This window comes from Schistocerca americana, chromosome 9 (genome assembly GCF_021461395.2).
Source record: "Schistocerca americana isolate TAMUIC-IGC-003095 chromosome 9, iqSchAmer2.1, whole genome shotgun sequence".
Classification (NCBI taxonomy): Eukaryota; Metazoa; Arthropoda; class Insecta; order Orthoptera; family Acrididae; genus Schistocerca; species Schistocerca americana.
The window spans coordinates 198,326,779-198,353,070 of record NC_060127.1 but is presented as its reverse complement, the minus strand read 5'-3'; the positions used below and the strand labels follow the sequence as shown (position 1 = coordinate 198,353,070).

Sequence of the window (26,292 nt, the reverse complement as noted above, 5' to 3'; positions counted from 1 at the left end):
GAAGAAACGTTACTTTGATATAGGCCTATACTGATTTTCGATGTAACATGTTATACAAATAACCTTTCTATGATACGTGAGAGAGGGAACTGTCCCAGATGATGATAAATATTTTCGATAATGGGATAATGCAATAAACAGCACTCTTTCTTATTTTGTTTGTAAGCCACAAAAGGCATGATATTCATGTAGCATTACCTAAAAATTTTGTTGTAGCTCTAAATAGCAATTATGTGATATCTCAATCGATAACAATCTATGATAAAGCATTATAGAGAAAACGTTTATCACGTTCTTCTTAAATCACAATATTCTGGAAGCAAAAGGACACAAGTTTGTACAAACACTTAGGATTTATGATACAAAACTGACGTGTTATGTTAACCTGTTATTCCAGCATGCAAACAGAAAACGTTAGAAAGTATTTTTATGTCTAATATACTCAAAAAATTGAAATGCCATTTTGCAGTCTCATTACTATTCCGAAAGCTTGTGAACTTTAACTAAGTTTTTTTCAGCACTAGAAGAAGTGTACTCATACCCTTTCATTTCTGACCCACCGCCTATAAAATAAAAGAATAAATAAATATCCGTGAGATATGTCTGTGATATTAGTCAAGTTTCACAATGTTCTTGTAGTATCTAAAATATCTTCAAAAATACATCATCAACATACAAAACGCAATGTTTACGTTAAGAGTTACAAAGTTATTTACCATGGCCTTCCTGCTAAGAAGTAGTCAGTTGAGGCAAAGAGAAGTAACACGACCGAAAGGTGGGTGGCTTGTTGGTGTAAAATGCATACCTGTGTGTGTGTGTGTGTGTGTGTGTGTGTGTGTGTGTGTGCACTGATCATTTTTGAGAAATCTAGACACTAATGGACTGAACATGTGTGATACAAATTGCTACTAGATTACATCAGTCCTTCGAGGTTGCATCTGATCTTCCACAGCAGCGATATTCCAACTACTGTTGCTGAGAACGAATCTGCTGCATACTGTGGCCGTTACTTCATGAGGGGGAAAGCAGAGAAATGGAAGACGTACGGTACAGAAGTGTGTGGGAAGCTCAGTGGTACCATCACACAAATGTACGATTCGAATTTGTAAGACTTTTCATGGAAATTGGCATTTCAAAAATCGAAGACGACAGCACTCACGTGATAAGCCACGCCCCTTTACGTATCATGTAACATGCCACATCCCCTTCCCTCCCCTCTCCACCCTGTATCGGCGTAGTTTCAAAACGACACAGTCAAGCACGGCATATCATTTTAATGGCAATTAAAGTGAAATCTCTGTGTAGCACCAGAGCAGGAAACTGAACTGTGCTCGAAAGTATCTGAACGAGCTAAATTTCTGCGTCATGTTCAAAAACTTACGTAAACGCTGTATCTTGTAGTATTTCCACAGCTAAAATATGTCAGCAACACACACCCATCCATCTACACACCCACCCGCCCACACACACACACACACACACACACACACACACACACACACACACACAGACACACAAACACACGCGCGCGCGCACACACACACACACACACACACACACAATGTGTATATCATGAAATTACAGGTGAAGTAGCACTAGTGAATCTGCAAAGTTCGATTTCCATATAAGGCATAACAGAGCCTCACCTTAATTATTTTCCACATTTCAGTCAGTCTATGATGTGTTTCAAGTTCCTCAATGTTGCTTTCGAATCTAAAATCTCTACATAAATTCATCAGCAGCACAAAACACGCAATGGTTGCATCAAGTGTCAGAAAGCTGTTCGCCCCTAACTAAATTTTTTTCGCATCTAACTTGTTCTATGACGCTTTCCAAATGTTACAATGATATCTACACGCTTAAAATAAGTAGAGAGTGTTGACATTTCAATCCGAGGAAATGTTATTCGTGGTTCATAGAACAAACTGTCGTTACCTAGTCTTTTTACAAGTTTTTACATAATGTTTCACCGTAGCAAATACGATTTCAGGGCGCGAGCGAGATAATGCATCATATTATACACTAAAAAAAAAGAATAGATGTAATTAGCAACCTGATATTGCTTTTTATTTGCATTTGCATTAAAATATTAAGTGGAATCGAGCTTTTGAGGAACACTGCAATGTTTACTAATTGGAACTATGGTACCATGGGTCTGTAAGACGTTTACAGACTGTATTTCCTATAATAAACTACTGCATATCACCGAAATCTAATCAATATGTGATGCAAAACAGACACACACAGTATAACCAATAGGCAAATGATGTAATGAAACCTTGTTGTAGGCAGGAAGGAAGATGTTTTAATGAAATTTTTTGTAAGATAGCATGTAAATTTTATATTTTTGTAATATACAAGGAGAACTACATATTACAAATTGTTAGCATTCATCACAACACGACCGAAGTTGGTGGTGGTTGAACACGACAGATATGACACATAGCAAAAGATTAGGGAACAACATCACTGAGGTGGGAAGTGGATATCTCGAAGATATCATGTTTGTGTCAAAGATTACTTTGGTAATTTTCAAGAATGAATGCCTATCGAAGCCGCCTGCTGCAGACGATATATATCGAACGTGCCATTCTAAATCGATGATGCGACCGTGGTGGCGGGCGTTATGATAAATTATTTGTGCGATGCTAGGAAAACCCAAACGATTTATGGCGGTAGTGAGTGGGATGTCTGGTATTGTAGACGTTTCTTTGGCCGATTGCCTCACGTGGAAGAATCTAATTCCATGCTTATGCAATGTAGAAAATGGTTTCAATTTTTATCGGGAATGTGATACTCTACCCATATTTTTGCGTGACATTGGTAGAGTCTACCCATGTTACGGCAAATAGGGAATGCTTCACGTAGCATACACATCAAATGTACTTTCTCATGAGGACACCGTCGACGACGAGTGAGGTAAGACGTTTTCTTTGTAATTACAACTATTTTAGTAACGCTCTTCTTTTGTCGTTGCTGTAGTGACCACTATAAACATGCTCATAACGCCAGTCACCACAGTCGCGTGATCGATTTAGAATCGCACGTTCGATATCTATCGTTTGGAGACCGAGGCTTCGATACGCAATCATTCTTGGAAATTACCATGAAACTATCTTTCATTTATCGAGTAGAAACGCGCGCGCGCACACACACAGACCCAAACACACTCACACACACACACAGAGAGAGAGAGAGAGAGAGAGAGAGAGAGAGAGAGAGGGAGGGAGGGGGAGAGAGAGAGAGAGAGAGAGAGAGATGCACACACTCATGCAGGTCGCTTATCGTAATACGTAATTACACTCTAAGACAAAACGGAATGGCACACGACAAAGCAATTATCCGGATAGGACGGAACTCGGTAAGTGTGATGTACACGTACGGACTAACAAATGATTACAATTTCCGGATAATTGGACGAGAGCTCCAGAACCTAACAAGTCAATAAAGCGCTGGTCCAGCTCTGGCCTTGTGCGAACAGTTATTCGGCTAGGAATTGGTTGAGAGAGTTGTTAGATGTCTTCCTGAGGGACATCGTGCGAAACTCTATCCAACTGGCTTGCTAGATCGCCAAACCCGAGATGGTTCGAGGGCCCTGCCCACAATACTCCAATTGCTCTCAACTGGGCAGAGATCTGGCGATCCTGGTGGCTGGTGGAGGTAGGGTCTGAGCGGCAAGACGGCTAGCAGTGCAAACTTCCGTCGTGTGCAGACAGGCATTATCTTGCTGAAGTACAAGTCCAGGAGTCAACATGGCGCAGTGCTGTAAGGGTGCCGTTGATGACAAAACGGTTCTGTTATGAGAAGAAGTGGCACTCCTGGGCATCGGGCCGTATCGCAGGCCACAGTCATGTCGGTGTCCCAAAGCTATCCAGGGCATCTCCAGACCAATACTGGCCCTGGAACTTCATTGATTGGAGTATCATTGTCTTCAGTGATCGCTTCGGATTGAGCCCTGATGAGCAATACTGATCTCTTACTGCAAACAAAATTCAAATTTGGCAGCAAAATAAGAATGTTAACAAATTTTCTTCTAAAAATTCAGTCTCGATCGCACCCCACCACGTATGCTACAAGAACATAGGTGACCGGTTTCGGTCATATCACGTGACCATCATGAGATCCATGGCATCCTTCGAAGATGGTAGGTGGAGCACTCTTCTCAGCTGCTGTGATGTCAACTGATCACACCACACCACCACGCCGGTGATAGGCCAGTATGGCGATGACGAATACGCGATTCCAATGTGCGTTCACCGCGATGTCGCCAAACACGGATGCGACCATCATGATGCTGTAAACAGGACCTGGATACATCCGAAAAAATGACGTTTTGCCATTGGTGCAGCCAGGTTCGTTGTTGAGTACACCATCACAGGCGCTCCAGTCTGTGATGCAGCGTCAAGGGTAACCGCAGCCACGGTCTCCGAGCGGATAGTACATGCTGCTGCAAAGGTCGTCGGATGGTTGTTGTCTTGCAAACGTCCCCATCTATTGACTCAGGGATCGAGACGTGGCTGCACGATCCGTTACAGCCATGCGGATAAGATGCCTGTCATCTCGACTGCTAGTGATACGAGGCCGTTGGGATCCAGCACGGCGTTCCGTATTACCCTCCTGAACCCACCGAATCTATATTCTACTAGCAGTCATTCGATCTCGACCAACGGCAGCAGCAATGTCGCGGTACGATAAACCGCAATCGCGATAGGCTACAATACGACCTTGATAAAAGTCGGAAACGTGATGGTACGCATTTCTCCTCCTTACACGAGCCATCACAACAACGTTTCAGCAGGCAACGCCGGTCAACTGCTGTTTGTGTATGAGAAATCGGTTGGAAACTTTCCACATGTCAGCACGTTGTAGGTGTCGCCACCGGCGCCAACCTTGTGTGAATGCTCTGAAAAGCTAACCATTTGCATATCACAGCATGTTCTTCCTGTCGGTTAAATTTCGCGCCTGTAGCACGTCATCTTCGTGCTGTAGCAATTTTAATGGCCAGTAGTGTATATTAAAATAACTGATGGCTGTAATATAAGCAACAAAATGGTTACTCAAATGTCCACTGTTGCTCGTAATATTGAATAAACGTATTCACAGGTGCATGTGAAAAATCTCTGTACCATACGATGCTGTGAAAATAGTTAATTTTATTAATGGTGATCCTACTAATTTGCTCCGCGGAGGGTTGGTTGCCGTGCGGTCTGAGGCGTCATGTCGCTCCCCGCGTCGGAGTTTCGAGTCCTCCCTCGGGCATGGGTGTGTTAGCGTAAGTCAGATTAAGTGGTGTGTAAGCTTAGGGACCGATGACCTCAGCAATTTGGTCTCATAGAACTTACCAGAAATTTTCAAATTGCGACTAATTAGCGAACTATTGTACAGCTAACCTAAATGCTCAACCGCTTTTATTGGCAAAAACGGACGTATATCAGACTAGAACTGTTCTCATATGGTATGACGTTTATCTTCTTCTCACCGGGCACACCTTCCTTAGGCAATATCTGGTTTCTGACTGTAGCTTATTTGACTGAAATTTTGATGGAAAGTCAACAGTTGAAATTTATTACTTCACAGACCAAACACAAACGTGTGTAACGTGCAAGATTGTACGAATCGTTCATCAAAAGCCTTGGAGTTTGGGAAATCTGTCTGATATCCAATCAAATTGAGGACTTCGATACCCTTCACGATTTCCTGATAAAAGTTCGTCTTACTTCAGACGAAAATATTAAGAATAAAATGAAGGAGCATTTTAAGGTACTTGGAAAAATTTCAGAGACTATTTGCCTGCTCTATGCAGTAATAACAACGGCATTCGTAATCGCTTGGAAAAGACAATAGCTTTGGAATCCACACGAACTGTAAATTGAAATGAGCAGCTATTCGAAACTTCCAGTGACTAAATTACAGAAAATAAATCTTCGTCACCAATAAGTTTCTGGTTAAGCATAAAGACGGAATTTCGAATGCTAGCAAAGAAATCTATAGCATGTTTATTACCTGTCTCGTCTGCGAAAAGGCTTTCCCTTCTTACATGTATGTAAAAAATAAATCTAGAAACAAACCTTCTGTGGTTCCTGATTTCAAAGTTATGTTGCATGCAAAGCAGGTGGACCCTTGTCATCGAATCCCAAGGAAGTGTTAAGCCAATCAGTTTCATAATGAAAACTTTTAGATCAACAGAAAAGTGTAAAATCCTTTAATACTGCATACTAGACTTAATCACAGCACAGAAGCATCACCAGCTGGTACGGCTGAGCGCAACTATCCACATTGCAGCAACAGGGTGGAGCGGATGTCCACAGCCTGGCACGGGTGGGTAGATCTGCTGTGGAGCACAACTCTGCGGTGTTGACCAAGGGGTGTACGACATTCCCAGCGTTGTGTCTGGCGGACTTTCCTCTTGCCTGACGTCCAAGCAAACTGCGCCTGAGCAGTGACACAGTCGTGAGTAAACAACACACAGAGAACCGCAAAATACCAAGCACTGGCCGCGAACAAGGGGAATCATCTGCGAGTAGATCAAAGGGAATGGCTACCAAAGAAGGGGTAGCAGTCCCGCTCTTGCCTCTTCCTGAAAGAGAAGATGTCCTCGTCAATTATTCCGTGAGCACGTCAAACAAACCTGCAGGGGCACACACTCGATGCTGCTGGTGCTCTCCTTTAAGCGTCAGCACAAAGCAAAAAGCAAATTACTCGCATTCCTCCAATAATGAGCTATCAAACCGAGGGATATCGAAATTTTCTCGAAGACATTAGGCTCTCCTTAAAATGGAAAGCAGTCTCCATCTACAAAGGCTACACAGTGAAGAAGCAGCTGCACAACCGTGAAGACTTTCGGTTTGTTCTCAAAAGCATGGAAAACAGAGGAATGCAACGCCCCACTTATAAATTCCTCAAGGTGGTAATCGAAAAACTGTCCCCCGTCCGCACGCCAGTGTCGAAGGAAACAGACGTCCAACAGAAACTAAAAGAACTAGGATTTAACGCACATGTTGTGGTCAGGGTGCACAAACCTGAGACAATGAAAAAAGACAAGGCAAAAAAACAAGGGTAAAACATTTGTATTCGTTGCAAATATCGTGAAGGCCGACAGTTTCTCAGATGTGTAAATAATCACGCACCTACTGTACCATGAGGTAACAGTAGAGTCATACAGAGAGAGAGGTAGACACACCCAATGCTACAGTTGCCAAAGGTTCAGTCATCTTTTATGCAACTGCAACGTGGACCACCACTGTCTAAAATGCACAGGCAGCTACTTCACCAAGCTCTGTTTGAAAGCGACAGCAGAGGCACCGAAATGCGCAAACTGTAAAGGGTCGCACCCAGACAGTTACAGAAAATACCCCTCTTGGATCGAAATGTCAAAATGTATGAAATTCAAACAGAGACCGAAGAGTGCAAGCTGGTCCCAAAGCAGCCCCTCCTCTCAACCCTGCTAGGAAACAGAAATGAGCGACAGAAAGTGGCGACTGCACAGCCGCCTGCTGCTGCACGCACCGCTCCTACCCCCACCACTGCTCCTACCCCCACCACTGCTCCTACCCCCACCACTGCTCCCCCTTCCCCTCCCACCACTGCGCCCACCACACAGGACGCCTGAGTCAGCCCGCAGCCTGCCGACGGGAACCACAACCAGCGCACTCCGAGGCATTGCCTGTCTGCTAAGCAGTTTCAACGTTAGCGAAATAGTTACCATGGTGGAAACGACGGAGCAGGTCATGACTGCCCCAGACAACCTGTTAAAGTTCATGAGTATCGCCACAGCAGTGATGTCATTCTTCAATGGTACCTACTCCTAAGTTATCCTTTACCACAGTAAATTGTAATTCAGATCTCATTCAACCCCAAAAATACTCCCCAGAATTATTCTTAGACAACTATGCGATCTATATCGCACTATTAGGCAAAACCCACCTTAAACCCACAACAACCCTAGGATTAGAAACTTTACCACATACAGAAATGATGGATCAAATCGTCTCAAAGGAGGGACGCTAGTCTTAGTTCAGAATAGATTACCCATTGTGTGTGTGTGTGTGTGTGTGTGTGTATTGAACCGGGGATGTAGGGACGACAGAGAGGCTCCGTCCCGCCTTCGCCCTCAGTGGTTCACAACCCCACAACAGGCCATAGCAGTCCACACACCCCACCGCCGCCCCACATCGAACACAGGGTTATTGTGCGGTCCTGCCCCCATTGGACCCCCCCTCCCCCTGGGAACGATTCTTATCAGACGAGTGTAACCCCAAATGTTTGCATGGTAGAGTATGTATATTTCGTATGGCTAATAGAATACAGCAGTAAGTAAGTAGTAACACAAACAACGTATAAAAACAGTGAATGGTCAATGTTACAGGCAACAAACAATTATTAGATCTAAAAAAGGAAGTAAAACACAAAATACACAAAAATACATAGAAATTATAGTAATAGTCTCTAGTAACAGGTTTTTCAGAAGGAGAAGAGTAGACCAGACTCATGGTTGTATGTCCAAGTCCCTCAGCCAGCCAGAAGCATCTCCCTCCAGGAGGTGCAGCTCCTGCATTGTGCCAGGGAATCTCCTCGTAGGGCAGTCCATTGTGATATGATGTAGAGTTTGTGGATTCCCACAGTCGCAGTTGAGTGAGTCAGTCTGTCCCCATTTGTGCTTCCAGTAATTACATCTACCATAGCCTGTTCGGATACGATTTAAAGTTGTCCAAGATTTTCTGGGAAGACCGAAGCCCTCGGGCAGTACGGTTGGGTCCGAGACTAAGTTAAGGTGATCAGGGTTAGACGTATCCCATTCCCGATGCCAGGCTTCGTCGATATCATAATTGTCCTCGATCAGCTGTTGCCCTAATCTCCATGATGGCTTACGGGACTTGAGCCTGTGGCTGGGATTCTTGCAGTCTTCGTGTAAGGGTAGGTCACGGTTGTCAGCGCACTTTTGCCATTCCCTTTTCAGTGCAGATCTTCGCCTTAGATGAGGTGGGGCTATGTTAGCCAGTACCGGGAGCCATTGGTGGGGCGTCGGTTTAATAGTGCCTGAGATGAGCCTCACGGTGTCGTTTAGCTGGGTGCCCACCGTTGCTGTATGAGTGCTGTTTAGCCAGACCGGAGCGCAGTATTCGGCCGCCGAATATACTAGTGCAAGAGCAGATGTTCTGAGAGCTGTGGCGCTTGCTCCCCAGCTACTTCCAGTGAGTTTGTGTAGGACATTATTTCTGGTTTTGATTTTTGCTGCGCATTTGTATAAGTGCTCCTTGTATGTCAGAGATCGGTCCAATGTAATTCCCAGATACTTTGGGAGGGGATTGTAGTTAAGCAGCTGGCCTCTGAACTCTACGTGGGGGCATAGTTTGCCTGTCTGTTGTTGAGGTGGAAACAGGAGACTTGGGTTTTAGAAGTATTAGGTCTGAGCCTCCATGTTTCGAAATATTCATCCATTTTGATAAGGTCTTCCTCAATGATTCTTTCGGAATTGTGGAAGTCTTGATGTTGATATGTGAGAGCAATATCGTCTGCATAGATAAACTTCTTAGAAGATGTCTCTGGTAGGTCTGATGTATATATATTAAAAAGTAATGGAGCTAGCACGGATCCTTGGGGCAGGCCATCATTTAACCTATATTTCTTGCTTATCTCTCCATCTAGGTGTACTTCAAAAAATCTATTTGAAAGCATATTGTTGATTAGGGTAGCCGTTTTCTTGCAGGGAATAATGCGTTGGAGTTTAAGAATCATTGCCTCCCTCCACACTGTGTCATATGCTGACGATAGATCTATGAACACGGTGACTGTCTTTTTCTTCCTTTGAAATCCACTCTCAATATGTGTGGTAAGAGATAATACATGATCACAGCAGCTCCGACCGGGACTAAATCCAGCTTGTTCAATAGGAATGAAATTCTCTGCAATGGGCTTTATTCTGTTGAGAATAAGTCTCTCCAATAGTTTGTAGCATACACTTAGAAGAGCTATAGGTCTATAGTCCTCTGGGAGCTTTCCATCTTTGCCAGGCTTAAGAATGGCGACGATCTTGGTTTGTTTAAATAGTGGTGGTAGTGTTTCCGATCTTTGGATGTCATTGTAAAACTGAGTTAGCCACAGTAGAGCTCGAGGTCCTAGGTGCCGTAAGAACTCGGGGTACACCTCATCTAAACCAGCCGCTTTGCCCATTTTCATTTCTTTCAGTGCTTCTGCGATCTCTAGGATGGTAAAGGTTTTTGAGAAATTGTTGTCGGGTGTGGATTGTCGGAGCTTGGTTCTCAGTTCTTTCTTTACTTTCATAGTCTTATCCTTGTTACTGCGTGGTGTTTTTCTCGTAAGGTTAACTACTCTTTGGGGTGTATGTTGCCACCCATACAGGTTTCAATGGAGCTTTCACCTAGGTTTTTAAGAAGGCACCAGGCTTTCTTGCTGGAGTGCTTGAAGTCCATATTTTTCATGAGAGTGTGCCACTTTTCTCGTCTTGCTGAGTATAGGCATTGGAGAAGCTCGTCCGCAATTTCAGGATCGTTGTTTTCCGAATATGCATTATATAGGTCTATGCATTCTTGGCTCCAGCCGGGAATATAAGTTTTCCTGTAGCCTCTGGGAATGTGTTTTTTGGCAATGGCTAGGAGTAATCCCACAAAGCGGTTGTAGTTCTTCGATGCGGGTGGGATCCATTGGATGTTGTGGTCCATTTCGGCGGTAAAGGCTTCCCAGTTGGCTTTGCCAAAATTCCATCGAGGTTTAGGTGTAGATCTCACTATTGGAATCTGTATACCGACATGTAGCAGGACGGGCCTGTGCTGGCTACGAGGAAAATCAGGCTAGATCTGTTTATTGCAGCGTAATGGTAGCTTTTTGGCGTCTCTGGAAACAAAGCACAGATCGGGGTTGTAGTCTCTTTTCCACCTAGCCGAGTGGAAAGTCCCTTTATCCTTTAGATCATGGATCAAGAAGACGTCTTCTATGTCCGCCCATTTCATTACTCCCTCCCCATCCTCATTGGTGGTGTTATATCCCCACTGGGTACTGTGGCTGTTGAAATCACCCATTATCACTGTAGGATGTTGTATGTTGGAAATAGCAGAGTCATTCCATGACTGGGTTGGGAGTTTATAGAAGTTGATGACTTCAATATCAGCAATTTTTGTTCTTATGACGTAGGCGCTTGGGTCAGTGTGTGTTTTTATATAGTGGACCTGGTCAGTGTTGTTTTTAAAGTAGGTGGCAGTGCCATAGTTAGCGTGGTAAGTTGCTGCAGCAAGGGAATAGCCTGGAACTTTGCATCTATTTTTCAACTGCTTTTCGTCGGCGCAATGTGTTTCCTGGAGCAAGACAGCATCCACTGAATGGTTGTCCAGGACTTTAATTAGGTAGTCAGATTTAGCTCTACTCATTCCTTCTACGTTGAATTGTAGGATTTTAAGGACATCTCCAATGTCCTTGGTCAACGGGTTCTGAGAGGAACCGTTGTTTCGGGTATTCGCATTCATGTCTGTGCTGATTCTGTAAAGCTGGGAAATCCTCACAGGTCCAGCAGCCATGGTAGAGTAATGATGGTCTACACGTACATGGAGACAGGGGAACCAGCCAGAATTCGCCGAGGCAGATGGAAAACCAGCCATAGACTGGCCGGCACACCGGACCTCGGCACTAATCCGCCGGGCAGATCTGTGCCGGAGACCAGCACACCTTCCCGCTTGGGAATCAGCGCGTCAGACTGCCCGGCCAGCCGGGTGGGCATAGGTTACCCATAGTCAGGTACACGTCCACCAGTTAGCGGGAATGTAGGCCACTACGATAGAGACAGAAGTAAATAGGACGACTGTGGCTCTAGTGGCAGCCTACCATCCTCCTCGTGAGACTACTCCTCCAGTAGGCCTAGAAACACTATTGCTCTTAGGTCAGAGAGTGATTATTGGAGGAGACTTGAAAAACATGGCATAGGGCTGTAGAACTGGAAACGTGACTGGCAGTACATTGCACATTCTGATAGAGGCAAGGAACCATGTTAACATCATAGCACCAGGAGAGTCAACATACAAATCTCGCATCACTCTTACCACTCCGACATACTAGACATGTTCCCACATAAAAATTTTCGTAGGGAATACAACCCAATTAACATAAACAAGCTTGGCTCTGACCACTTCCCACTCAGCCTGAAACCAGCCAGTGCCAACTACATAAGAAAAAGCACAACTAACTGCACATACTCGACCGACTGGGGGAACTGTGGAAACCTGGCACGCCTCCACATGGACGACTACCAGAATGTGAATAACAGAAGACACATCGACGGCAATGTGGACACACAGCACGAATACTACTCAAGGTCAACGACAAAGACGACGCACCAAAACAGACGATAGGACCTTCCTGAAGAAATACGAGAACTACTGAGGCGTAAAAGGCACTTCAGGAAACGCTGTCGATGATGATGACACTGAAGACCATGAAGAGGAAGTTGAGCGATCAGTCAGAAGAAAGAAGAATATCACAGACCTCAGTTCAGGCAGTCATTTACGAAATGTTCAGGTCAACCATCAAACGGTTCACAACTCCAAATCTCCTAGTACCGATGGCGTTAGGCCACTTCCAAAAATCTTCCACTCAACCATCTACAACTCCTGCCGAGGACTACATTATTTCACTACAGCCTGGAAGACAGCCGGAGTCATCACCCTCCCGAACCAAAGGAAAAATCCCCTCTTTCCACAAAACCTCAGATGAATGTCTCTCCTAAGCTTTCTCAGTAAAATTCTCGAACACTTAATCATCACATCACTGCAAACCTTCCTCAACGACAGGCAAATCATCATCCTCTAACAGTTTGTCTTTCACACGAGGAATGGCACAACAACCTGTTGTTGTTGTCGTGGTCTTCAGTCCAGAGACTGGTTTGATGCAGCTCTCCATGCTACCCTATCCTTTGCAAGCTTCTTCATCTCCCAGTACTTACTGCAACCTACATCCTTCTGATTCTGCTTAGTGTATTCATCTCTTGGTCTCCCTCTACGATTTTTACGCGCCACGCTGCCCTCCCAACAACCTAGGCCACCTGAATGGTCGAGCAAATCCGCAAGGCCGTGGCAGAAGGGCACAGCACAGGAGCGGTCTTCTAGGATATCAAGGAAGCCTTAGACCATGTTTGGCATGACAACATAAACGTGTAGATGCAGGGATTTCCCAGGATTCAGTCGTGGACTCCGTACCACATAGTATCCATATTAAAGATATCACTAAACAAGACAACAGTCATATCAAACTCTCTGCAGATGATACAGCTGTCTACACTAGTCACCCGAACACCAGTTACTTCGTCATGTGCATGCAGCGGCACATTGAGAAAAATTAATTAATCATGCAACTTCTGGAAGAACAAAATTAATCGCAAAAAATGGAGCGCCATAATTTTCACAACCAGGAGACCAGGAGGAGACTACCCAATTGGCAGCTCTCTCTAGACAGGTGAGATCTCCGATGGTGTGAATCGGTAGAATATTTAGGCCCCAAAATTGATCACAAACTACTTTGGAGTTTACACATTGCTGATGCATGTAATTGGGGTTTGGGCAGGTTTCATCAGTTATACCCATTGCTCAAGACCAATGGGTTAGTACTTCCTGCTACACTATATGGTTGTGATGTCTGGGTCAGGGCTTCTGATACTCACCTACACAAACTACCAGTGCTTCAAAACAAAGGACTTAGAATCATTATAGATGCACACTGGTTCGTTCCCAACATACACATACACCAAGGCACAAACATACCATCCATCATTCCTCTCATACAAAAACACTTGCAATTACTCTACAACAAAACAGGTACATCACTATTTCATCTCATCTCATCATTAGGTACAGATCCAAATCACATCAACTGTAAGCATTACCAAACGGCACTTTCGAGTATAACACGCAGTACATAGCGAAAATATACGCAGTAACGTACTAAACACAAAACTCGGCAACACACAAAAGAAGTTAAACATTAAACGAAAGCCTCATTCTCAACCTTCACTTTAGGCAGAATGTGTTACGCTTAGACATGCTACCAGTCAGTCAATCAGTGACCTCATGGTATGGTACTGACTTCGTCTTTTGGTTCATAATGTATATCATTTTCTGTTGTTACACAGTGGAAATTATGTGAAACAGCATACTGAACAAATGTGAAATAGCATTTTCAACACATCATATAGGTAAGAAAAGGAAGTTGCTATACTTTCAAAGTCACCCAACATTATAGTGATTCCACACTAGAACATTAATTTTAACTTCCACTACAAAACATCTGTCAGCTTCTGCTGATAATGCTAAGTAGGAAAGGCAGTGATAGTTAACACAAACAAACAGGCATTCCGAACTGACATAGTATTCTTCAGCCTGACTACGACTAACCCAGATAAGTTCCTAAATGTTCTGAATAGTTCTAACTACTTCTGTTTCCAACAAGTCACACTGTCACACTGCAGAAAAATTCTGGGTGATGGCGATTCCACCATATTATATTGTGTGGTAGCAACGATGGCCAATTGACGAAGTGGCTGCCGTCATCCCCCTAGTCGCTGTTGGGTCGGGCAGTGACGGTCAGTTGACGAGGTGGCTATCATCACCTTGCATACACAAGTACCTCATCAGTTTTGCGAAATATGAGAAACTGGAAGACCGCATCAGTGTGCATATGCAGATGTCAGCAAGTCTAATCATTATGTCAACTAAGCAAGTTCAGGCTTGTTCTGGGAAGTTGTGAGTTGTTCCAACAAGCAAGAGTGATTGTCGCTGTAGCTTATTCTGTACACTTGACATCACACATTTCCTGACAGCCAATGATGTTCAGTAGCGTCTTGAGTGCTACGCTGGTAATGTCATAGCCAGTGTGAGCATTAAACTTCATTGCAGCAAGTTATTTACTGAATTTTTACTGCAATTGTTGTGAGCTGTGATGGCTGACAATAGTGGTAAGCCTCCATATACAATAAGCGAGGAATTCTATATGAGCGAGAGAGAGAGAGAGAGAGATAGAGAGAGAGAGACATGATCACAAGCCACACACTTCTTCAAATGCAAAGCCCCTCTTTGCATGTATGACAACTGTCGCTTTGAATTGGCAATACTGCACTCCTCTTTCATGACTCAACCTGTGTGGACTGCCAGTGTTCGTAAATGAGAGTACAGTGAGCAAGTTGAGACTTGTTCCCACAGTGCAGTGGGAGTCAGCTACTAGGGGTGTCAGGTAGTGGTAACACCTGTATTCCTTTCAATCCCTCTGTAATGTATTATAATGTTGCTGCCTCATTAAACTAAGGATTACAAAGAGATAGAGAGAGAGAGAGAGAGAGAGAGAGAGAGAGAGAGAGAGAGAGAGAGAGAGAGATACTGTGGCTTATAAATCAGAGAGCTGAAACTTATTGATTATGATGATCATGCTGAGATAGATGTGTAAATACTGTACGTATTCAGAACTGTTCAGCAGCTAGTCAGCAAATGGTGTGTGTGTGTGTGTGTGTGTGAGAGAGAGAGAGAGAGAGAGAGAGAGAGAGAGAGAGAGTGTGTGTGTGTGTGTGTGTGTGTGTGTGTGGATGCTGGACTATTTTAGATGAGGAATTACCGCAAAATATACCGTTTATGCAATTTTTTGGATAAACACTTTTGAACATGGTGGTACCGCGCGGGATTAGCCGAGCGGTCTGGGGGCTGCAGCCATGGACTCTGCGGCTGGTCCCGGCGGAGTTTCGAGTCCACCCTCGGGCATGGGTGTGTGTGTGTGTTTGTCCTTAGGATAATTTAGGTTTAGTAGTGTGTAGGCATATAGAGTAATGACCTTAGAAGTTAAGTCTCATAAGATTTCACACACATTTGAACGTGGTGCAAAAATTCAGGTCGCGCAGGCACTTTTGAAAACAGCCAAGATGCCCGCTTGTGGGCCCTCACGTGATTCTATTGTAATGCCCGCTACACTCTGATTTCCTGTTTCGCTTTAATAGTATGCTGGTATTAGCTGGAGAGGGGAGGGGAATATGATACGAGGAAGGAAAGGCTGTGGTGTGTTACGTGACTGATAATGAGAGTTTGATTTGTCATGTGAGAGAAAAGAACGGCTGTCACCATCTTGGAATTTTGAATTTCCCACGACTGCCAGCAACTGCAGAGCCCAGCAGTAGCGCCGACTAGTGGCGGAAACTTGATCTGTGACCTGTAGCCCCCATAGACACAGTACCCCTCATGTTGTAACTTTCAGTTCATCGAGCTACAAGTTTGGCTTCCGATCTCAGTTACTTTTCCGTGCAAAGGTAGGTTATCGTCACCTACATTCTTTGAATAAAAAATATGATTCGTTTCACTTTATTAAAATTTATCTTTTCTGTTAGAATTCCTTAAAATGTTGTCAGAAATAATGTTAATTGTTAATACAGATTTTGACGCACTGTTATATAGTACTAGGATATTTCAACGTACAAGAGAGTCAGAAGGCAGTAGATACTGTAGCTCAGGTTACGCCATGTATTTCAAATTCCAGAAGGTTGCGGTACTGTTCGGGGCCATCGCTTAATGAACAAAATACGATTGTACTGATCATCAGAAGCCTCTTTCCCACGATCTGAAGAGTTCCTAGCAAAGAGAACACAGTGTATTATTCTTAACAGATAGAAATCTAGAGACATGAAAGAAACTTCGGGCCTAGCACAAAAGAGCATTATAGAACTGGTACCGTTCGCAGCACATATAAACGATTTTGTGGACAGTGTTGGAAGCCCTATGACATTGTGGATTATGCTGTTTTGTATAGAGAAGTTTCTGAACGCTCATTGGATGCAGCCTATTTCATTAAATATTTGGAAGAATGCGTATGGAGGGATTTAAAGTGAAATTAACACATAAAACATGCTGGGAAGAAGGTGGAAAACTGAAAGAATTCTCGCAAACTGCTGCCCACACACGAAGGTGACAAGTAATACTGGTTTTAGTCTGTGGTCGCAGTTTTAATTCTGGCTACTGGCTACTGGTTTGCTTACACAGTATCTCCTCAGGGCATCCCCTGGCACGCAGTCGTCACGGTTACTTTCCAAATATGTACACTGAGGAGAACAAAAGTCATACGATAACTCCTAATATCGTGGCGGAACACCTCTCGCCCAGTGTAGTGGAGCAACTCGACTTGTGGCATGAACTCAAAAGTTTATTGGAAGTCCCCTGCGGAAACAACGAGCCATGCTGCCCATAATTGCGGAGAGGTTGCCGATGCAGGATTTTGTGCACGAATTGATCTCTCGATTATATACATGTTCGATGGGATTCAGTTCAGGCGGCCTGGGTGACCAAATCATTCACTTGTACTGTTCAGAACGTTCAGTTGCGAGGAGTTGTGACCTGGTGACATTGCGCATTCTCTTGTTTGGGAACGGGTAGCCAAACATAACCGTTTGCAGCCGTTTATCGATACAGCTGGACCACTGGAGCCAGTCCATTCCACGTAAACACAGTCGACACCGTTAACGACCCACCATCATCTTGCACAGTGCCATATTGGTAACCTGAGTCCATTACTTCGTGGGATTAGTGCCACAGTCGAATTCTACCGTCAGCTCTTATCAACTGAAATCGTGACTCATCTGACAAGGCCGCTGTTTAGCTGTAGTCTGTGGTCCGACCGATACAGTCGCGAGCCCAGGAGAGGCGTTGCGGGCTGTGACAGACTGTTAGTAAAGGCAGTCGCGCAGGGGCGTCCGCTGCCACAGACCACTGTCGCCAAGTTTCGCGAGACTGTCCAAGCGGAGACGTTCATCGTACGCCCCACACTGAGTTTTCAAAAATGGCTCTGAGCACTATGGGACATAACTTCTGAGGTCATCAGTCCCCTAGAACTTACAACTACTTAAACCTATCTAACCTAAGGACATCACACGCATCCATGCCCGAGGCAGGATTCGAACCTGCGACCGTAGCAGTCACGCGGTTCCAAACTGAAGCGCCTAGAACCGCTCGGCCACTTTGGCCGGCCACACACTGAGTTTTGCTGTTATTGTGCGCAGTGTTGCTTGTGTGTTAACACTGACGATTCTATGCAAACCTCGCTGCTGTCGGTCATTTAAGTGAAGGCTGTCTGGCAGCCCTTTGTCTGTGGTGAGAGGTAATGCCCGAAATTTGGTATTCTCAGCACATTCTTGACACTGTAGACTCAGAATATTGAATTCGCTAACGACTCCCGAAATGGAATGTCCTGTGCGTCTAACTTCAACTACCACTGCGTATTGAGAGTCTGTCAGTTTCGGTCGCGTGTACCTGGTACTACAGCTGTCTGTAGGTGTGCTTATCCATATCTCATCAATTTTGTCACAGCACTGTATAGCAGTATTTGATGCATCTACTAGGGAAGCGAGTGGGATGACCGTGTGCTAGGGGATGGCCCGAGGATGATACATTTTAGAGAAACTGGCGGCAAGTTGGCAAAATAAAATAAAAATGCGATTGTAGACTGAAACGCTTGTTATATGTAAAGCGTACTGGCCGGTAACCCAGCCGCCAGTACGTATAGAATATGGGGCCCTACTGTGTCAGTTCGCGTACGGAAGAGCCAGCGGACGACGGCTCACCTTGACGATGCTGTCCACCAGCCTGAGCTCGCCCAGGTCTGCGAGGCTGGGGGCGCGCAGGCAGTCCTCGCCGTCGCCGAACACGTCCTTCAGCTCCTGGCGGGCCGCGTCCTGCCACTCTGGGTGCAGCGCCAGCAGAGCCAGTGCGTAGCTGACGGTCACAGCGGTCGTCTCCGTGCCCGCTATCAGCAGGTTCACCAGCTGCGAGGCATTTCAGTTAGATCAGCTGGTGTGCACTCTGTAGTCCAACATCGAGAAATGATCGTAAGTGAGGCAAATCCAGAACACACTATTAGCCGAAACCTGCCCGTGCAGACGAACAGAAGCATAATGCAAAATAAATCAGACGATGGAACGGTCCACGGGTGTACCGCCAGTTCATAGCGTCCGACGGGCCGCCGTCGGGTACGTGGTCGACCTGAGCTCCGACCCCAGCGCCCCCCGCCCCCGCGGCCCACCCCCGCAGCCGCACGCTGGGGGTCGCGGAGCTGCCAGCGTCGGCGTCCGTGCTGGCGTTCGTGGAAGTCCACTGTCTGCCCCGGTCGCCAAATCGTTTCGTTTGCCGAGGATCTTCTTAGTTAAACTCAGTGCTGCTTCCCAGGCATTCCTAAAATTGTAGGCGGAATCTCGGCTCACGAGATCGTCCCTTGTGCGAATTTCTATGGGATTTTGGGGATTTTGTCCCACTACTTGGAAGTCTGTGCCAAGATCCTGCTACGATTGCAGTCGATCGCACGGTTCTAGGACAAACAGTGCTCTGCGACTGCTCAATAGTTGAGATACATCAGTCGAGTGCGTCTGCGGTCTTCTCGGCTAGGTTCTTCGACGGTGTACACCCGTGGACTGTTAGACCAACAAATACGCCATGAGAAACTGAAGCATCGCAATAAATCAGATGGTCCACTTCTATTTGCAAACTAAGAGTTTGGAACTGCTATTGTACGAATGTTGATCAATAAATAATCCCCGAAATTTCTTTATTGCTGTTAACATATCGGGTTGGTCCATAAGCTCGTAGCGTTTCTCCATAAGTTTAATAAACACAACAGATACTTCAGTCATCAATAATACCGCGTGATCAAAAAGTCAGTATAAATTTGTAAACTCAATAAACCACAGAATAATGTAGATACAGACGTAAAAATTAACACACATGCTTGGAATGACACGGGGTTTTATTGGAACAAAAAAAAAATACAAAAGTTCAAAAAATCTCCGACAGATGCCGCTGGACAGCAAAACGTCAGTGACTGCGCATGACAATCGTGTTTAAAAGGAACTGTAATGAGAGAGAGAATCAGATGCGCCAGCAGTAGCAGCATGTTGACGTTACCTGAAAAGGCGCTTTTAGTGAAGCTGTATTATCATAATGGCGAATTTGCTAGTTCAGCATTACGATCCTGTCGCCATAGGAAGGGGGTTCGAACGGGTAAAGGTTCGTTGACAAATGCAGATGATGCGAGAATGATTTCGAAGTTCGAAGCCACGGGTTGTTTAGACGATAGACCCCGTAGTGGCCGACCGAGCACAAGGCCTAATGCTGCTGAGACAGTTCAGGAAGAAATGGAGACTGTAGCGGGTTCGTCTATGCACGGGGAAGTCAGCGCTCGTGCAGTCGCACGTCGCACCGGCATTCCATACACTACTGTTCGGTTAGCACTTAGGCGTGCCATCCGATGCTATCCGTACAAAATCCATCGGCATCATGAACTGTTACCTGGCGATTTAGTGAAGCGGAGCGCATTTGCGGTGTGGGCGTTTCAAAAGATGGCGGAAGATGACGATTGGTTGAGTAACGTGTTGAGGACCGACGAAGCTCATTTCACGCTCCGAGGGTCTGTCAACACCCACAACTGCAGAATTTGGGCTACCGAAAATCCTAGAACTGTCGTGGGAACTCCATTGCACGACGAGAAAGTCACGGTAGGGGTTGGATTTACCACATCTACCGTTATGGGGCCTTTTTTCTTCGAGGAAATGCGTGTTTCTGATTTTGTAACTGCTATCGTGACGGGTGAGAGGCACGCCGATATGTTACAGAATCGCATCATCCCCAGCCTGGCTGATAAACACCTGCTGGAACGTGCGATGTTTATGCAGGATGGCGCTCCACCCCATATTGCTAGACGCGAAAAGATCTCTTGCGCGCGTCGTTTGGTGATGATCGTGTGCTCAGCCGCCACTTTCGTCACGCTTGGCCTCCCAGGTCCCCACACCTCAGTCCGTCCGATTATTGACTTTGGGGTTACCTGAAGTCGCAAGTGTATCGTGATCGACTGACATCTCTAGGGATGCTGAAAGAGAACATCCAACGCCAATGCCTGACCATAGCTGCTTTACAGTGCTGTTCACAACATTATTCCTCGACTACAGCTATTATTGAGGAATGATGGTGGACATATTGAGCATTTCCTGCAAAGAACATAATCTTTGCTTTGTCTTACTTTGTTATGCTAATTATTGTTACTGTGATCAGATGAACATTTTTTGAACTTTTGTATTTTTCTGGACCTAATAAAACCCCATGTCATTCCAAGCATGTGTGCCAATTTGTACCTCTCTATCTACATTATTCCGTGATTTATTCAGTTTTCAAATTTATACTGACTTCTTGATCACCCGGTATATTCTCCTTCACTATTTAAAACAGTCTGCCGATGCTGGGGTCACTTTTCTATTCTGCGACTTTAGAAATCACATGGTTCTGAGGCGAAGGAGTCGTCGAGACATGTTCGGAGCGCAGTTTCATGCGCGAAGCTAGGTCCTTGAAGGTTGTTCGACAGAGAGCTGAAAAGGTGAAATTCTGAGACCACAAGATCAGATGAATACGGTGGTTACAGAATGACATCGCAGCCCAACTCCTGTATAGTGTTTTGTGTCAGTCTAGCACAATGTCGGGGGGGGGGGGGGGGGGAGACGTTATCGTGGAGTAGCGTCTCTTCACGCAATGTTCCCGATCGTTGCTCTTGGATTGCGCGTCTGAAAGACGTCCCACTTGTTGACAATAAATGTCAGCAGTGGTGGTTACGCCTCGGGGAAGCAGCTCACAGTACGCCACACTGTCGCTGTTCCACCAGATGCATAACATTATCTTTTGTGGATGCCCACAGGTCTTTGTATGGCGAGTTGCTGCCTTGTTTGGGCTCAGTCATTCCTGTCTTTTCCTTGTCCCGTCTCCAGTTGCCCGCAGCTCGTGGTCGTGCGGTAGCGTTCTCGCTTCCCACGCCCGGGTTCCCGGGTTCGATTCCAGGCGGGATCAGGGATTTTCTCTGCCTCGTGATGGCTGGGTGTTGTGTGATGTCCTTAGGTTAGTTAGCTTTAAGTAGTTCTAAGTTCTAGGGGACTGATGACCATAGATGTTAAGTCCCATAGTGCTCAGAGCCATTTGAACCATCTCCAGTTACGACACAGCATAGGAGTGGTCGGTGTTGTTCACAAGACAGTTGATGACGAGCAAGGAGAGGTGCACACATGGCTTCCCGGTGATTTTTGTGATTTTGGCTTAAAACGCGCAGCACCCACACACTGGAGTTTTGAAGCTCCCCCTCTGCGTGCAAATGCCGCACAGTGGGGGCACGGTCAGAGTCCGTCACAGCTGCCGCCTCTCGGCTACACTCAAGTGGGTCAGTGTGGACCTACACGTTTAAACAGTACTCGTCAAATGCTGAAAGTCTTCCTGAACGTGGAGGGTCACTAATATCAGAACGATCCTCCTCAAAACGAGAAAACCATTTTCCTGCCGTACTCTGTCCAATGGCATTATCCCCATAAGCGGCGTACACTCTTTCTGGCTGCCCCCGCTTATTCCATCCCTCCACTGAACTCAAACAGAAGAATATGTCGCAAATGTTGCGCTTTCTCCTCATGGCACTGCATTTTTAGCGTCCACAGTCCCACTCACTATCTCCAAATGACAAAAAGACAATACATGAATCCAAATATCAACTACAAATAAAAAATTATATTCGGTAAATGAACCCATAGCAACGCGAATACCAACATACAAAACAAAAACGCCACGAACTTACACACCAAGAATGTCATATGTAGAAAAAGTTAATTTACGTGCTTCAGATTTGATGTTCTCTTTCAGCACGTGTGCGACATGGTGAAACGGGCAGATGCCATTATTCGTGCAGACTGGCGCATCACAACTCGACAACGGGCACTACGCTATCAGTGAGAATAGTCTAAGTGTGTGCCCAGTGACTGAGACTCTTCGATATTCAGAATTAATCCTCCTCAGATGCTCACAAAAAATCACAACACAAAAAAAGCCTCTTCATCTGAACTATTGGAGCAGACTGCGGGCATAGGAGAGGCCTTTCTGTCACAGATCATTACAAATGATGCAACTTTGGTGCATCAGTTGAGCCAGAAACGCATATACAGTGGCTGTAGTGGCACCACCTGCATTCACGGAAGAAGAAAAAAACCAACCCAGCTTCCTCTGCTGACAAAAATCGTGACAATCTTTTGGGATAGTGTTGATGTCACTCACGTGGATGTGTTGCCAAACCGTCAACTATCAAACCTAAAAAGCATAGAGTTCGATAGCTGTTTTTCAATTTTACTGACAACACTTTTTTTAAACGTTTACTGATTTATAAGTAGAGTTCAAACTATGAAAATATCTAATAGTACTGTCTTAACAACATATTAGGGTTGTGAATAGCTTCATAGCGTTTCTGTTTTGCATGTTCGTATGCCTGTTGCCATGGGTTTATTTATCGGTGCTCATTTTTTATTTTTAGTTGGCTATTGCCATTTGCGTTTACGTATTGCCATCTGGTGGTAGTGGGCGCAGCTGTGGACGCTAGAAAATGAAGTGCCAAGTGGAGAAATCGGAATACCTGCGACATATTCTTCTTTTAACTTCAGTAGAGGGACAGGAACGAATGGGCATCTCCGGCTTAAGGCTCTCGCTAGCGACGGGTACAGAGACAACTTGCAGCCAGCTGGCTAGCCGGTTCTCGCCCAGAGCCGCAGGGGCAAGTCCTGGCGGTGGCGCTGTCTGCTAAGCTGAATAGCCAACTAATAGTCAGTGTGCGTTGGGCTGTCTCAGTGATCGCATGTGTCGCATGTATTCTCTGTGGAAAAGTGAGTGATTCGGTATCGATCACTGACAAGTGTTGCCGCTGCACGTAATGATAACATCCGAATTCCTGCCACTGCAATCCTCCCTGGACTCCCTCCAGGGCCCGCGGTGGTGCGCTTCCCCTGCGGCAGCTCGTGCTGTGCGACTCTCTCAGATGGGGCGCTGCGACTGGACACCGGGTCACGGCGTCCGACGCCTAGCCCCAGACAACTTCTACTAGTTGTCCTCGATGGTGACTGTTCATCGGAGGTGAGGGTATCATCTGGAGTGCCCCAGGGAAGTGTGGTAGGTCTGCTGTTGTTTCCTATCTACATAAATGATCTTTTGGATAGGGAGGATAGCAATGTGCGGCTGTTTACTGATGATGCTGTGGTGTACGGGAAGGTGTCGTCGTTGAGTGACTGTAGGAGGACACAAGAGTAAAGAATGGCAGCTGACTCTAAATACAGATAAATGTAAATTAATGCAGATGAATAAGAAAAACAATACCGTAATGTTTGAATACTCCATTATTAGTGTAGCGCTTGACACAGTCACGTCGATTACATATTTGGGCGTAACATTGCAGAGCGATATGAAGTGGGAGAAGATTGTAATGGCAGTTGTGCGGAAGTCTTCGGTTCATTGGTAGAAATTTGGGAAGATGTGGTTCATCTGTAAAACACTAATACGACCTTGAGTGCTGCTCGAGCGTTTGGGATCCCTATGAGGTCGGATTGAGGGAGGACATAGAAGCAATTCAGAGACGGTTGTTACTGGTAGGTTTGATCATCACGCGAGTGTTACGGAAATGCTTCAGGAACTCGGGTGGGAATCTCTGGAGGAAAGGAGGCGTTCTTTTCGTGAATCGCTACAGAGAAATTTAGAGAACCAGCATTTGAGGCTGACTGCAGTACGATTTTACTGCCGCCAACTTACATTTCGCGGACACACCACAAAGATAAGATAAAAGAGATTAGGGCTCGTACAGAGGCATATAGGCAGTCGTTTTTCCCTCGTTCTGTTTGGGAGTGCAACAGGGAAAGAAGATGCTAGTTGTGGTACGAGGTACCCTCCGCCACGCACCGTATGGTGCACTGCGGAGTATGTATGTAGATGTAGATGAACTACGGACTGGGATGTGGTTTAAGTGCAACCTGTTTAGTACTTCTCAGTGCATGACAGTGGGCTCTGTCTTGCAGAGTTATTTGCTGTTGTCTCTGTCCTATCAGGCAGTAGATCCTTCTGCTCCTCCTGCTCCTGTTCTCCCTGCTCATTCTTCGTCCCGATGTAGCTGAGACAGCCAACTTAGGGGCTATATAGTGATGTAAAAACCCAATCGCAACATCAAATTCGCGATACATCAATTTATTGTTTCCGACAGTTGTATTACTAACACGCATCTGTCCAGTCACTTCCGCAAATTGTTCAAGGACGTAGTACGTAAGTGAGATGAAATTTAAAATTTCCAGCTACCTCCAACGTCATGGACTTCCTGCCAAATGATGAAACCAACAGGAAGCAAAGGGGAAAAATCCAGTAGGGTTTGGAAACGAGGTGGTTGCAGGATCGAATCCCGCCAAATATTCCACTCCTAGTATGCACCAATAGGATGCAAGGAGAAACTGTCCCACACAAAGGGTATCAATTTCATTAATTAGTCAATCATTCCGATAGAGTGAGGGAATATTTCTAAGACATGCACAGCTGGGCATTTACCGATTAAACACCGCCTTGTTTGCAATTCCGCCTGACCGCAGTGGCACGGGAGAGGATGTCGCCACTTGAGCGACAGTAGAGGCGCTCTCCCAGGAATCTGCCGCCGCCTGCAGCTTTCGTTCAGGGGATCAGCGCCGTCTGCGGCGGTGCGAGACAGCCCAGTGCGCGGGCCCGCGGAGTAATGTGCAGGCGGCACGAGCGCAGTGGCTGGGAGACTCTCAACAGTGTGATTACATGTGGCGAGTTACGTTGACAGCATTCCTTTTGCAATCGAAAGCAAGTCCGTACTACTTCGTCAGCTACAAACTGCTTAAACAAACAGTATTCCCAACACTGCCTTGTATCCAATAAATTGTTTAAATAAACAATATTCCACACATTGCGTTGTCCACCAGAAATTATTTAAAAAATATTTCATGCAGTGTATTCGGTTTCCCGGCAAACAGCCAATCAGCTGAGTCTTCTTCCCGCCAATTTCGAGGTGGGGGAGAGGAGAGGAAGGGCTGGTGGTTTCCCAAAGGAGGAGTGGTTCATTAATTGATCGATTTAATTAATTAGTCAATTAATGTGAGATCAGAAGACAGCTTGTGTTGGTGGGGGACTTGGCAGAGGAGTGGGGGGGGGGGAGAAGAAGAGGGAGGGGAGGGGGAGGGAGAGGGAGAGGGGAAGCGGATTTCTTAGCAAGACGGATTATCCCCAGGGAGTCATAATCCACTTAGCGGAACAATAGGTTAAGAACCTGTCAATCGAAAGAGAACGATAGGTTTGCCTCTGAATATTTACTTGCCCCTGATGTAGGCGACCCGTACTAATAAATGCACTCATGCCAGCTTTAAACCACCATTAGCCTGTTGTAAATAGCCAAGGAAAATATATTGCTGATGGCGAAAGTCTCAGTCATGTATATCTCTGG

The 26,292-nt window shown here is 45.5% G+C and overlaps 1 protein-coding gene across 1 annotated transcript in view; it reads right to left on the bottom strand.

The window, feature by feature from the left end:
• Positions 1 to 26,292, bottom strand: part of LOC124551058 (cytochrome P450 4C1-like) — a 160,103-nt gene that overhangs the window by 5,982 nt on the left and 127,829 nt on the right. The window contains exon 6 of the mRNA XM_047125933.1: positions 18,584 to 18,784. Coding sequence (XP_046981889.1) covers positions 18,584 to 18,784 — 201 coding nt within the window. The remainder of the gene's footprint in view (positions 1 to 18,583; positions 18,785 to 26,292) is intronic.